Raw genomic sequence first — 16,173 nt, 5'->3', positions numbered from 1 at the left:
TCAAAAACAGAAACAGATTTGTGTGCGTATACTGTACAGACTATGAGGAAATTAGATACTAGTGTTCTGTTTGGCTTCACCGGAAACAAGTTTTAAGACCAGGATGGTGGTGGTAATTCCTTGAATAACATTACAAATTTCAGAGTACATTACTAATTACAGTCAGTCCCCGGTTATCGGTGGGGGTTCCGTTCTGAGGATATGATGATAACAAAAAATTGCTGCTAACCGAAAATCAGCGATTTTTACGCTTTTTCGGGGCTTACTGGCACCAAAAAGCACTGATTTTCGGTTATCGGCGCCTCTGTTAGGTATGTATTGGTGTCAATACCCAATTATCGGCACCGAAAAGTGGAAATTGGCGAATTTTGGCGCTGAAAATTGCCAATTTCCATCGCTAGACAAGCAGCATAAAACCAGATCGCCGTTAACCAAGCCCGCCATTAACTGGGGGCTGCCTGTAACTTGATTTTGATATGCACTGTTTATATTTGTTGTGGACTCTCCATATTACTAAAGGGGTTATCATAAGACTGTTGTAAGCATAATTTATATATATAAAAAAAAAAAGTTAGTTTTAGGTTAGAATAAAGATGATGATCATCACAAATTAAGTAATAGGGAAATGACTGATTGTGTTCTTAGGTATGTTAGTTACTTGATAGGCAGGTTCATTCAGTGAAGTATCGTTAACTGATTTTTTCTATGAAGTTAATAACTAACAGCGTGTACAGAAAATTTTGTAAATAAAATTTCTTTAAATAAATCTACTGGTTAAGTAGAGACTGCTTGAGTTTACTCCCCAAGACTGTTGAACTGTACTATTCTTTTCATTCCTCACTTCTCAATTAATTTAATTAAGTGGTCCTACAGAATATATAAAACCACAGCAAGGAGACACTACAACTCACTGCCACCCATATGCCCTGTCCATAGACCCAGAAACGAGGGGTGAACAAACAGCACAAACAATTAGCACACCTCTTCTCTGAAAAGCCCTGAAGAGTTGTGGTAAGAAAAGGAACTCTACTTTGTGTAGACTCGAAAGTTTACAGAGATAAGACAGAAAAGCTTGAGTGCTACCCCTACTCAAGAAAAAACTCTCGCCGTTGGTGACCAAGCCTCCCATACATTCCCAAAGGGGAAGGGCACACTGAAAGAAGCCTAAAAAGACTTCAAAACACAAGGTAGACTCTCCCACTCCAAACTCGCAATCACAGTTAAGGAGTAGGAGTGAGGAAACAGAAGACAACGACAAAGGTGAAGGGAAGGAGAACGTCTCCCTATCCTTCCCCTTCCATTGATATTCGTTCCAAATGCAGGACTGGTTGAGTCTAGCAACAAAGACTAAGTAAAAACTACAAGAGGAAGAAAGCTGCATAGCCTACTTCCTCTAGCAGAATAAAAAGAAAGGCCACGATAAGAGGATTACCTTATTTAAGACAAACCAAATTCTTGCAGTCCTTCCAAGTGACTCAGTCTTATATACCTGAGTGGTATATCTACTAGTAATAAAAATCAGAAAAAGACAGCTGTTGAAACTCTACCAGAAGCTGCTAAATTTCCAACAAAAACTAGTATCCATCCCAGCAGGAAAAGCCTACCCCAATTCCTTGCTAGCATGCTTATGAGATCAATGGGTTTGTAGTGCAATAATACAAAAACAATAAACAACCAAAGAAGGAAAAGGAATACAGTACTCAAGTTTATTCATGAAAAATTCAAACTGCAGGGCAGAGAGTCAGGAGAGACATCTGAACTCAACAGCAGCTGGAAAGTGGGGTGCAGGTTGACAGGTGGATGGAGTTTTCCCCCTGCCTGTTAGCAGTTAACTACCTTGTCAGTAAGTTTGAATGTTCATTCCAGCTCATGTGTGCAAGCTTAATCCCTGTGTAAAAAATGAAGGTTTGTATTTGTGTAGGAACAAACTTTTTTTTTTAATTTCCATTTACCTGCTGTGGAAAAAGGATGACAAACAGATCAGCACTACAGTATGTTACTCCCTGTTGGCTCTAACAATTCTTGAGGACATAAAGACCCTTTTCAAAACCTAAATGCTTTTCCATCTGATACTGACTGACACACTGAGACAAAATTTTGGGGGAACTCAAACGTCCTTCATTCATTTCATTTGTTGGCAAGACCTGATTTACATTAGACCTTTAAAATGTTCAAACGCTTTTGAAAAGCCTTTAATACAATTCGTTTGTTAATTCCAAAGCTGTTATTACTGAGACTTGGCCACAAACGTAAAACAGTTCAGGATGAAATTTACATTCGCATAAACTTATAGGTACTGTATAGGTACTGCAATGTACTGTATACAGTATAATACTGTATCTGGAATTAGGAGAATAAACATATTGATATTCTTTTCCTATAAAATCCAAATCTACATACCTTGCTGCATAAACCACTAGCTGATGTAACCATCCACCTTCCACTTCATCAATAGGCGTTTTGATAGGGCTTTCATTTTCCATTTTGGCCTGCAAAAAGTACACTTTTCTAATGACTGTGGAAAATCAACATCACTAAATTATACTGTACAGCACTACAGAATGCCGCTCAGGCATACCCTGAATTATAAATGCAAATTCTGATGTCTAGTTCAGCTAATATGACTATAGAAAAGATGAATTAAATTTGTTACCTGCCATCTGACACATTCAATTCTGTTTTCACACACATTACAATAATTCATAGGAAGCTCTTCAGCTGCATTCTGCAGTTGGTAAAAACTATTTTAAAAATATCAGGAAATTATGCTTATTCCACACATGGCATTCTTACATATACAGTAGATACAAATACTCACAAAAAAGAGCACATTTTTAAAGATATTTTTTATTTTTCCTGACATACATTATTATTAAAGTACTGTAGTTTAACCAGACCACTGAGCTGACTTTCAGCTCTCATATGGCTGGCCCAAAGGATTAGATTAAAATACCGCGTCTAAGCCTGAGACCAAGCACTAGGACCCAATAGGTCATTCAGTACAGTGATGAACAAATTCAAATGAAATTAAAAACTGCACATTGGCACATGTTCTCATACTGGAACACATATATACAATAAATACATTTACTCACGCTTCCTTACATACACACTAAAAAGGTATATTAAAATTCAGAATATAAGTTCGGTAATATTTTAAAATTTTGCTTTTTTTTTTAAATTCGACAAAAGCTATAAGGGTTTTTGTGCTTTTATCATTTACTTATTTTTACATTTTAGTAATTAAATCACAGTTCCTCATGAATGTCAAAATCAGAACGAATGAAAATGTAAAAGATTCTGACAAAATTTTATCCATTGATTTATTTCCAAAAGTTGACAGTCGCTGTTGGTCATACTCTGGACACTCGTATAACACGTCTGACTGTTATTATCACCTTGAACTCTGAGCACTCGGGAGCTGGGCCACGTGGGCTGCTCTTTAAGTGTCCACGTGTCAGACGAGTATGGCCTATTCTGAGACAGGTTAGAATTACTTGTGCATGTCTCTCTCTCTGATATGATGAATTCCATTTTTTAACATTAGGTTTTATTTGTTTCAATTTATTATTTTCAGGTTCTTCATTCCATATATATTGCCATTTATTTATGATACCCACTTTTATGTGTGTTACATAATCAGTAACAGGGATATTCACATTTGATCTTGTCATGTGGGTTGCTTCCTGACATACAAACCTGAAATTCTTTAAAGGTATTTAGCTTCGAGCATGGGGTGGAAACAGCTATTCACACTTAATGACAAGGTAGTTAACTACAAACAGGTAGGGAGAAACTCCACTTTGCCTTCCAGTCCAGGTGACAGGGGTGGCTGAGTTGGCCCCTTCATGTAAAGAACTTTAGTCAGATGAACTACATCCACCATTTAGTTTATGAATTTTTCCTATCAAAGAGGAAGAATGCTCCGATAAAGTAGAAAACGATGAATTGGATAGGATACATACCAAACAGGAATCATTACTTAATGTAAATGAGATATCTGAATTTATTCAAGAGACTGAAGAATTCCAATCTGATATTGTGAGATATCAAATTGAACTGAATAGTAGTGATAAGACACATCTAAGAAGTACTACAGTAGAAAGTTAAGTACCGCATGACAGTTTGGAAAGCAGTAAAATGAAGACAACTATGATTAACTAACCAGTGGCCTGTATACTAAACTGAAACCTATGAAATTACCGTGAGAACAATAAATGAAAGTACGGAAGAATGTTTTGGCCATATATTGGTCAGTTTCTATATAGGAATAAATTAAACTATAAATATTTTTAAATTTCAATACTGTACGCATATATAGAGTCACCACCCTACTTACAAACAAGTTACAGTCTGGACAGCCATTCATATCTTAAATTGTTCATGAGCTGGTTTTTGGGAGTCATATTATTATTACAGGCATTCCCCAGTTATCGGCGGGGGTTCCGTTCTGAGGGTGATGATAACTGAAAATTGCTGCTAACCGAATATCGGTGATTTATGGCGCTTTTTCGGCGATTTTCAGAGCTTATTGGCGCCGAAAAGCGCCAATTTTCGGTTATCGGCACCTCTGTTACGTATTTATTGGCGCTAATACCCAATTGTCGGCTCCGATAAGGGGAAATCGGCGCTTTTCGGCGCTGAAAATTACCGATTTTCATCACTAGACAAGTGCCATAAAGCTGGATCGCCGTTAACCGAGCCCGCCCATCAACCAGGGACTGCCTGTATTAAAATAGTTTAACCAGACCACTGAGCTGACTCTCAGCTCACATACAGCTGGCCCGAAGCATTAGTATGAAATACCAGGTCTAGGCCATAGGCCAAGAACTGGGACCAAATAGGTCATTTGTGTGGTGGTGAATGAATGAAAATGAAATTTAAAAGAAATAAACTGTACATGGCATATGCTTTTACACTGGAATACATGCACACATTAAATACATTTGCTCGTTTCCATACATAAAAAAAATAAATAAAATTCGGAACAAGTACTCATATTTTTTAATTTTTAAAAAATTCATTAAATGCTCTATGGGCTTTGGTATTTTCATTATTTACTTATCTATTTTTATACTTTATCTATTAAATTACAGTTCTTCATGAAAGTTAAAATTGGAATGAGTGAAAATATAGATGATTCTAACAAAATTTCCTTCATCAATTTATTCCCAAAAGTTGATAATTGTCGTTGTTTATATTTTGGACATTCACACAATACATGTTTGACTGTTATCAACACTTTGCACTCTGAGCATTTGGGAGGAGGGCAATGTGGACTGTTCATTAAGTGTCCATGTGTCAAATGCGTATGGCCTATTCGAAGACGCATCAGAATTACTTATGTCTCTCTCTCTTTGATATGATGAACTCCATTTTCTAACACAGGACTTTAACTGTTTTAATTTATTACTTACAAGCTCCTAATTCCGTATATTTTGCCATTTATTTACAATGATTGTTTTTATATATATCTTATATAATCACTAATAGGGATATTTACATTTCCTCTTGTCATGTGGACTGCTTCTTTAGCTGCTTTATTAGCCTCTTTGTTTCCTTTAAGCCCTACATGGGCAGAGAGGATAGTCCTTGATGAAACCTCCTGACATGGGGCTGTCTGAGCAGACTTGGAATTTCGGGAAGGAGCCTCGGAAAATCTACGAGTAGACTGATCAGGTCCGGGAACCACTATGGTAATTCCTGGAAGCTGCAAATAGGTCTATGCTCGGTTGACCCCAAAGTTTCCAAAGGCTGGCATACACTCGAAGATCTAACGTCCACTCCGTGGGTAGAATTTGCTTGCGACGACTCGGCTCATCCGCCAGGACATTGCACTTACCTTGTATGAACAGGGTGACTAATCGTGTCTGGTTCTGATCCGCCCAAAATAGCAGATTTCTCGCTACTTCGCAGAGAGAAAAGGAGTGTGTTCCTCCCTGATGTTTGATGTACACCAGGGCCATGGTATTGTCCGCGTGTACCGCTACAATCTTGTTCTGTACCTGCATTGCAAAGTGTTGCAGACCTAGATATATAGCCTTCAACTCTCTCACGTTGATATGTAATCTTTTATCTTCCAACAACCACTTCCCAGAGGCTTCTAGGTTCCCCAGAAGCAATCCCCAACCTACATCCGACGCGTCGGAAAAGAAGTCTAGGTCGGAGCTCACTGGAGCGAGTGACTTCCCTTCTGAAAGTCTGTCTGTGAACCTCCACCACCGCAGATCCTCCTTTATCTCTGGGGTTATCGGAAAGACGTGGCAGTCCTGATGAACTTTTCGATCCCAGCATGCCCTTAAATAGAACTCGAGAGGCCTCATGTGCAGTCTTCCTAGTCTCACGAATTGTTCCTAGTTTCACGAATTGTTCTAGAGAAGCTAAAGTCCCCAAAAGACTCATCCACTGGGTGGCGGAGCATGAACGAAGCGAGAGGAAGAGGTTTACTTTCCTCAGACAGTCTTCTACTCTCTCATGCGACGGAAAAGCCCGAAAACTCAGAGTCTATCAGAACTCCCAAATAAAGAGTCTTCTGAGAGGGGATCATTTGTGACTTCCCGAAGTTGATTGATAGTCCTAAATCCTGAGTCAAGAGAAGAGTTTTCTTTAAGTCCTTCATGCATTGTATCTTCATGGGTGAACAAATTAGCCAATCGTCCAGGTACAACAGGATACTCACTCCCGCTAAACGTAGCCAACCCACCAAAGGAGCCAACACTCGCGTGAATACTTGAGGGGTCGTAGAGAGACCGAAGCAAAGTGCTCGAAATTGAAATATCTGGTCCTCGAAAATGAAACGAAGGAATTTCCTCGAATCCGGATGAATCGGAATATGGAAGTAAGAGTCCTACATGTCCGGTGAAACCATCCAATCCCCCTGATGGATGGACGACAGAACTGAGTGGATGGTTGCCATGTTGAATTTCGTTTTCTCTACGAAGACGTTCAAGGCACTTACGTCGAGCACCGGTCTCCAACCTCCTGAAGCTTTGGGAACTACAAAAAGGCGATTGTAAAATCTTTTCGTGTGTACTTTTCTCACTATTTCTATAGCCCCTTTTTGTTTAGAAGGGATGACATTTCCTTCGACAAAGCTGAATACTTCTCTGAGGCTATGGAGTAGGCTGTCAATACGACGGGAGTGTCGGTCAATGGCGTATTCTCCTTGAAGGGGATAGAGTATCCCTCCTTTAGAACTTTTACTACCCACCGATCCGCTCCTCTTTTGCTCCATCTCTCCCAAAAGAGACGAAGCTTGGCCCCTACTGGAGCATGAAGGACCAAATCCTCACTTGCGAGAGGATGATCTTGCTGAAGATCTTTTGATTGCTCGGGGAGCAAATCTAACAGATCCTCGAGCCCTGGGGCACGCTCTCTGAATACCTCCAAGAAATGTCCTAGGTCGTTCGAGTGGAGATGATGGTTTAGTCGGGAATGCAGGACGACCCTTCTGGCGCTTCGTCGACTGAGTCAACAAATCCTGCGTTGACTTTTGGTGCAGGCTCGCTGCAATTTCATTTATGGTGGACTGAGGAAACAAATGCTGTTTGTCCAGAGGAGAAAACAGTAGAGCCGATTTCTGTGAGGCAGTGGCACCCTTCAAAGTGAATGAGACCCAAAGTTCACGCTTCTTTAAGACGCCCATGGCGTACAGTGCAGCTAATTCATGAGAGCCATCTCTAACGGCTTAATCTGCGCAAGACAGAAAATTACCCAGGTCTGTGAGTTCATTGCACCCAAGAGCTGGTTCTTGAATTTTCTTGGCAAGAGCTCCTAAACACCAGTCAAGAAAACTCAACACTTCAAAGGCCTTAAAAATACTTTTCAAAAGATGATCTATCTCCTGTGCCGAGAAGATGGTTTTTGCCAACGCGAGTGCCGACCTCCGTGCTGAGTCAATGAGCGAAGAGAAGTCCCCCTGGGAGGAGGCAGCCACTCCCAGGGAAGGAGCTTCTCCCGCTGCATACGACAAATACCTCATACATGAGAGGCGAGAGGGGGGAATGCTAAAACAAGCTCTCCCTTGAACCCTCTTCTTGGAAAGCCAGTCCTCCACTAGTCGAAGAGCTTTCTTTGAAGATTTGGAGAGAACCACTTTGGGTAGTCGCGATGAATCCACAGTCTGAGAGGTCATCAAATAAGATGAACCTGGAGAGGACGGAGAACTTGGAGAGTAAAATCCCGGGAAATGCTGAAGAAGGCACTTGAGGAGAGACACATATGGCATCGAAGATGTCTCCTGCTCCTCTTCTTCATCCGCCGAAGAGACTGGAGAAGTCACTGCCACTAAATCAGGGTCAGCCTGAGTTGTAGGCTTCTGCAAAAGGTTAAGGATGTTATCCAACTTGCGCTGCAATGGTTCCAGGGAGGGGTCCAAAGCAGGGGAAGGCTGATCAGAAGTTGCAGGGCGCTTGGAGACTTGAGGGGTTTCGAGTGCTATGGGAAGATCAGCAGCTTCGGGGCGCTCCGACGAAAGGGAAAGTCCGGCCACCTCAGGGCGCCTGAAAGCATCAGGGCGCTTCGCCGGATCAGGGCGCTGAGCATCGGGGCGCTTGGCCTCGTCGGGGCGCTTGGCCGCATCAGGGCGCCTGACTGCAACAGGGCGCTTGTCTGCTTCCGGGCGCTCCACAGGACATTCCGTCGATACTAAGCGAGCCGAGAGGACAGGGCGCTTATTAGAAGATTGACGCTGTCCGCCCGAGAGGAGAATCAGGCTAGAACCTCTTTCCTGTCGCAGAGGAGAGGAGAAACGTTCTGTAGTGTCCCACTTGCTGAAAGACAACCGAGGACTAAAAGAGGGCTCCCTCAACCTCTTGCAAGGGAGATGCTGGGACTGATCCTTGCCCGAGAATCGTCTCTTCAGCGGGCAAGATTCATCAGGAAAACTACGAAGACGGCTCTTGCGAGGTGACAACTCCTCAGAACTAGAAGCCGATGAACTTCCGAGACGCCTTTCCAGCGGCTGTCTCTAGTCGCAACCTGGGATGCAACAGGCTGGACTGAGGGGACGACTGCTCGTGGGCAGACCCCACTGACCTCCCTTGGGCTACCAGTATGCCTCCTCCCAGGTAGCGGGGAGTATGGCAGGGACCTGCGCCTAGGAGAATCAGCGGGACGAACAGCCACCTCCTCCACTGACACTTCACCTTTTGCACTATTCTCAAATTTGTCCATCAGGACACGCATTGATGCCCCTAACTGGGCCACTGTACTTACCACAAGATTTAAGCGTTTCTCGAATTCATTTTCAAGGCTGGCAAAGTGATCGGGTTCGGAAGTGATGGAGCCGGGAGAAGGAGTAGGTTGTTTTGGAAAATTAATTGATGCAGGTGGGGAAGGATTAACAGCTGGAGAACAAATAGATATGTCAGCCTTATCTGATCTGGGAGTTGAAGCCTGACTAGCTACTTTTCCGCTAGCTTTAGCGGCAGCTTTCCTCTTCCTATCTCTTTCTAGCTTCGCTAAATGAGAATTTAAGGTCTTCCATTTCTGTTCCCCCAATCTCTGCATTCGTCACAAGTCAAATCTATTGAACAAACCTGACCTTTGCAACCGGAACAAAGGGTGTGAGAGTCGTAAGTCACTTTTGTCATCCGAGTATTGCAGCCCTTACTGCAATACCGGAAACTAGAACTACTAGTGTCAGACATATCCTAACTAGTCAAAAAAATCAAATCCGTGAAAAGTCAAATGAAAAAATGCCGAAAAGGCTACAAATACTTCACCAAAGAAGAAAATTCAATGCCAATACGAATTCCAAAACTCTGAACTGTCTGTAACAACACCAGGTCTTGACGCTACAAATGGCAGAAACAAATTGTCGTGTTGGCAGTGTTGTTCCTCTTTCGTACCTGAAAGTGGGTGGGGCATGGTCACCTATACAGACGAAGGAATTGCTACCGCGAATTCAGAATTCTAACTGCCGTTCGAGTAGAAACTCTTAGCAAAGTAATTACTGGGTAAGTTACATATATAAAAATATCAGATAGGCTCTTAACCCTTAAATGCCGACTGGACGTATCGTAAGTCGACTAAAATTGTCTGTCGGGTGACGAGTGGACGTACCATACGTCGCCTACAAAAAATTTCAACCTTCGGTCAACTTTGACTCGACCGAAATGGTCGAAAAATGCAATTGTAAGCTAAAACTCTTACATTCTAGTAATATTCAATCATTTACCTTCATTTTGCAACAAATTGGAAGTCTCTAGCACAATACTTCGATTTATGGTGAATTTTTGAAAAAAACTTTTTCCTTATGTCCGCGCGGTAACTCGGCCGAAAATTTCAGAAATTCTTTCATCATTTAGTCGTAATTTTTGCACTGTTTTATATTACCTGTTACATAAAGTTTTATATATAAAAATGTGCGCAATTTCGTGTAAAATACAATAAAAAACAACCCATGGTTGTAGCTTTTATCAGTTTGGAAATATTTTCATATAAATCACAATAAGTGCCAAAATTTCAACCTTCGGTCAACTCTGACTTAACCGAAATGGTCGAAAAACGCAATTGTAAGCTAAAACTCTTACATTCTGGTAATATTCAATCATGTATCTTCATTTTGCAACAAACTGGAAGTCTCTAGCACAATATTTTGATTTATGGTAAATTTTTGAAAAAAACTTTTCCCTTACATCCGCGCGCGGTAACTCGGCCGAACATCTCAGAAATTCTTTCGTCACTTTCTCGTAATGTTTGCACCGTTTTATATTAGTCGTTACATAAAGTTTTATATATGAAAATGTGCACAATTTCATGTAGAATACAACAGAAAATAACTCATGGTTGTAGCTTTTATCAGTTTTGAAATATTTTCATATAAATCACGATAAGTGCCAAAATTTCAACCTTCGGTCAACTTCAACTCGACCGAAATGGTCGAAAAACGCAACTGTAAGCTAAAACTCTATCATTCTAGTAATATTCAATCATTTACCTTCATTTTGCAACAAATTGGAAGTCTCTAGCACAATATTTAGATTTATGGTGAATTTAAAAAATAAAAAAATTTTCCTTACGTCCGCACGCGGTAACTCGGCCGAACATCTCAGAAATTCTTTCGTCACTTTGTCGTAATGTTTGTACCGTTTTATATTAGTCGTTACATAAAGTTTTACATATGAAAATGTGCGCAATTTCATGTAGAATACAACAATAAATAACTCATGGTTGTAGCTTTTATCAGTTTTGAAATATTTTCACATAAATCACGATAAGTGCCAAAATTTCAACCTTAGGTCAACTTTAACTTTCGACCAAATGGTCTTGAAAAATGCAATTGTAAGCTAAAACTCTTACATTCTAGTAATATTCAATCATTTACCTTCATTTTGCAACAAATTGGAAGTCTCTAGCACAATATTTCAATTTATGGTGAATTTAAAAAAACTTTTTCATTACGTCCAAACAAACTCAACTCAAAACATCTCAGAAATTCTTTGTCACTTAATTCACTTTGTCGTAATGTTTGCAACGTTTTATATTAGTCGTTACATAAAGTTTTATATGTGAAAATGTGCGCAATTTCATGTAAAATACAACAAAAAATAACTCATGGATGTAGCTTTTATCAGCTTTGAAATGTTTTCATATAAATCACAATAAATAGAAAAAATTCTACCTTCGGTCAACTTTAACTCGACCGAAATGGTCGAAAACTGCAATTAAAAGCTAAAACACTTAAAGTCTAGTAATATTCAATCAATTACCTTCATTTTGCAACAAACGGGAAGTCTCTAGCACAATATTTCGATTTATGGTGAATTTAAAAAAACTTTTTTACGGACCTCAAGGCGTTAAATTCATGCATCATTTTGTGATAATATTTTCTCTGTTTGCTTTGATCGTTTACAATTTGTTATATACCAAAGTCATCGCAATTTAGTGTACAATACAAAGAAAAAAAATAACTCGTTAGCTTTAACCGTTTGCTCACAGCGTTATTTGTATACAATTATATATGAAATATTTTTTTTGCTGTCATATATTTCAATATTTATATATGATAATCATATTTTTTTCATTTCTGATGGTTGCATACTAAACTTCAGGCAATGACAAAAAAAGGAGCCAAAATGAACTCTTAATCTTAAAAACTAAGCGTGCTGTGATTTTTTTAAAAAAACTTTTTTTCCGCTTCGGCGCTTACTCTCGAACGCCGCCGGCATACGACAGACACTTTTGTAAATAGAGGCTCGGCGTTTAAGGGTTAATGGTGAAAGAACAAGGCCAAGGGTGTGAAGGGTTCTCGTTCTTCACCAAAAAACTTAATAAGAAGAAACAGACTACGTCTCCATTTGAAAAACCGATCCTCCTGTCGATCACTTGAAGCTCACTTACTCTCTTCCCAGTGGTCAGCGCCATGAGAAAAATAGTTTTCTTAGTTAAATCCCTCAGTGAGGAAGAACACATAGGTTCAAAGCACTCAATTGATAACCACTCAAGTACAGGCAGTCCCCTGTTAACGGTGGGCTCGGTTAATGGCGATCTGGTTTTACGGCGCTTTCTAGCGACGAAAATCGGCAATTTTCGGCGCCAAAAATCGCCGATTTCCTCTTACTGGCGCTGATAATTGGATATTGGTGCTGATACATACCTAACAGAGGCACCGATAACCGAAAATCAGCGCTTTTCGGCGCTGATAAGCCCCGAAAATCGCCGATTTTCGGTTAGTGGCGATTTTCAGTTATCATCACACCCCCAGAACGGAACCCCCACCGATAACCGAGGACTGCCTGAAGTACCACACCTAGATTCCTACGGAAATTCTCCTCCTTTCTAGATCTGGTGGTACTGAACGACTTAATCAGGTCTGAAATATCCTGATTGGAAGAAATGTCAAGGCCTTTGAGAAGGAAAACCGAGCTGAGCATCGCTCTGTGTTTGAACCCTACCAAAGTAGCAACTGCTCTTGCCTTGTGAGCTTTAACTTTCAATAGCGATATGTCAGTCTCTGCTAATTGCGAGTATGTCTCAACAATGAGATAACCCAAGAAAAAAGAAATGGCGTTCTTTGATAGGAGTCTAGAGGGGTTCTTCACCGAGCACCAGAGATTACCAAAGTGGCCTCTAATCTTCTTCATCCGATGTAAATAATATCTGAGGGCACGTACAGGGCACAGCTCTCTCTCCTCCTCTTCAGTGCCTAGAATATCCGTTAAGCTTGTAATTGAAAAAGAACGGGGCCAGGGATGCTATGGGTTTTCATTTTTCGCTACGAATCCTAGAAAAAGGAGCAGACTGTGTTCCCTTGAGAAAAACTGATCCTTTTGTCTATTGCCTGACGTTCACTTACTCTCTTAGCTGTTGCTAAGGCAACTAGAAAGAGTTTTCCGAGTCAGATCCCTTAGAGAGGAAGAACGCATAGGTTCAAAGCGAGGGTTGGAAAGCCACTTAAGAACTACATCAAGATTGCAAGAGAAGGACTCCTCTTTCTTGGACTTGGAGATATTGAAGGATTTAACCAATTCGGACAAGTCTTGGCTGTTATATATGTCTAGACCTCTATGTCGAAAAGCAAAGCTGAGCATCGCTCTGTAACCCTTAATTGTAGAGACAGACAACCCCTTAGATCATCTCAAATAGAGAAGGAAGTCTGCTATCTGAGCGATAGATGTTTTAGAGGAAGAAACTTTGTTTCTTCTACACCAACTCCTAAAACATGCCCACTTGGCCTGGTAGACATTATTGGAGGAAATACATCTACTTTTGGCGATAGCCTCTGCTGCCAATTCAGAAAATCCTTTTGCTCTGATGAAGCTGTAGACAGTTGAAATCCCGTCAGGGCCAGAGAGGACAGACCTTGATGAAACTTCCTGATGTGGGGTTGTCTGAGAAGACATGGAATATCAGGAAGGAGTCTGGAAAATCTACAAGGAGATCGATCAGGTCCAGAAACCACTCCTTCTGTGGCCAGAAGGGAGCCACAAGAGTCATCCTTACATTGTGGTGTGAGCGAAACTTCCTTACTACTTCTTGAATCATCCCGAATGGAGGGAAGGCATAAAGATCCAGGTTGGACCAGTCCAGGATCATTGCATATGTCGCCCAAGCTAGAGAGCCCAGAAAGGGGGAGCAGAACAGAGGAAGGCAGTAATTCCTGGAAGTTGCGAATAGAACAGAGGAAGGCGGTAATTCCTGGAAGTTGCGAATAGATCTATGGTTGGTTGACCCCATAAATTCCAAAGGCTGGAACACACGTGAAGATCTAATGTTCACTCTGTGGGCAGAATTTGTTTGTGGTGGCTCAACTCGTCTGCCAGCACATTGCACTTGCACTGTATGAACTGGGTGACTAATCAAGTCTGGTTCCCATCCGCCCAGCATAGCAGGTCTCTAGCTACTTTGCAGAGTGAAGAGTGAGCCCCCCTTGATGTTTGATATACGCTAGGGCTGTGGTATTGTCCGCATGTACCGCTACACGGTATTCTTGTTGTGAACCTGCGTCGCGAAGTGTTGCAGACCTAGATGTATTGTCTGTAACTCTCTCACGTTGATATGAAGTCCTTTCCCCTCCGAAGACCATCTCCCCGAGACTTCCAGGTTTCCGAGGAGCACTCCCCAACCTAGATCTGAAGCATCAGAAAAGAAGTCTAGGTCGGGGCTCACCAGAAGGAAAGACTTCCCCTCCGAAAGTCTGTCTGCAGACCTCCACCACCGCAGATTATGGGTTATGGGAAAGAAGTGACGGTCTTGCTGCACCTTCTGATCACAGCAAGCTCTTAAATAGAATTGGAGAGGTCTCAAGTGAGGTCTTCCCAGCTTTACAAATTGCTCCAGAGAAGCCATCGTCCCCAAGAGGCTCATCCACCAGGTGGCGGAGCAAGAGTGAAGCGAGAGGAAGAGGTCTACCTTCCTCAGGCAGTCTCCTATTCTCTTGAGTGACGGAGAAGCCCGAAAACTCAGAGAGTCTATAAGAACTCCCAAATAAAGAATTTTCTGAGTGGGATTCATTTGTGATTTCTCGAAATTCATTAGCAGTCCCAATTCCTGGGTTAAAAGAAGAGTCTTCTGCAAGTCCTCAATGCAACATTTCTTCATGGGCGAATGAATCAGCCAATCGTCTAGATATAGCGCGATACTCACTCCCGCTAGATGTAGCTAACCCGCCAAAGGAGCCAACACTCAAGTGAAAACTTGTGGGGCCGTCAAGAGACCAAAACAGAGTGCTCGAAACTGATACATCTGGTCCTACAAAACCAATTAGAGGTATTTCCTTGACTCTTGGTGAATCAGAATGTGGAAATATGCGTCTTGCATATCTAGGGAGATCATCCAATCTCCCTGATGGACGGAAACAAGAACCAAATGGATGGTTACCATGTTGAATTTTGTCTTCTCTATGAAGACGTTCTACGCACTTACATCAAGCACTGGTCTCCAACTCCCTGAAGTCTTGGGCACTACAGAAAGGCAATTGTAAAAACCTTTCGAGTCTGCCTCCTTTACTACTTCTATGGCTTCCTTGCTCAGAAGAGAGGACACTTCCCTTGATAGGGCCGAATATCTCTCCGATCCGATGGAGTAAGCAGTCAATACGACGGGAGTGTTGGTCAATGGCGGATTCTCCTGGGGATGGAGTATCCCTCCTTTAAAACTCTCACCACCCGCTGATCTGCCCCCAGAAGAGACGGAGCCTGGCCCCTAACGGAGCATGAAGGACTGAATTCTCACTTGCGAGAGGATGGCTTGGAAGAAGATTTCTTGATTGCACAAGGAGCAAATCTAACTGATCCTCAGGACCTGGAGCTAGATCTCTGATTCCCTCCACGAAACGGCTTTGGTTGATCGACAGGAGATGAAGGTTTAACTTAGAAAGCAGACCAGTTCCTCTGGCATTTCGCTGACTGGGTCAATAAATCTTGAGTCGATTTCTGGTGTAGATGGGATGCAATCTTGCTTACGGTGGATTGTGGAAACAACTGTTGCTTGTCCAGAGGGGAAAGAAAGAGAGCCGATTTCTGTGGGGCTGTAACGCCCTTCGATGTGAAAGAGACCCAAAGTCCACGCTTCTTAAGAACGCCCATGGCATAAAGGGCAGCTAATTCCTGTGAGCCATCTCTAACAGCTTTATCTGCGCAGGAGAGAAAATTAAACAGGTCTGAAACTTCATCACACAAAGAAGCTGGATCTTGAAGCTTCTCGGCAACTGCTCCCACACACCAGTTG

At 41.6% G+C, this 16,173-nt stretch overlaps 1 protein-coding gene across 2 annotated transcripts in view; it reads right to left on the bottom strand.

The window, feature by feature from the left end:
* The window catches only part of LOC136842606 (small integral membrane protein 15-like), a 125,834-nt gene that overhangs the window by 75,285 nt on the left and 34,376 nt on the right, over positions 1-16,173 (bottom strand). For both annotated transcript variants that reach the window (XM_067110192.1, XM_067110191.1), the window contains exon 2: positions 2,401-2,489. In XM_067110192.1, coding sequence (XP_066966293.1) covers positions 2,401-2,483 — 83 coding nt within the window. In that variant the 5' untranslated portion in view covers positions 2,484-2,489. The remainder of the gene's footprint in view (positions 1-2,400; positions 2,490-16,173) is intronic.

This window comes from Macrobrachium rosenbergii, chromosome 10 (assembly GCF_040412425.1).
Source record: "Macrobrachium rosenbergii isolate ZJJX-2024 chromosome 10, ASM4041242v1, whole genome shotgun sequence".
NCBI lineage: Eukaryota > Metazoa > Arthropoda > Malacostraca > Decapoda > Palaemonidae > Macrobrachium > Macrobrachium rosenbergii.
This window is presented reverse-complemented; position numbering and strand designations above follow the sequence as displayed.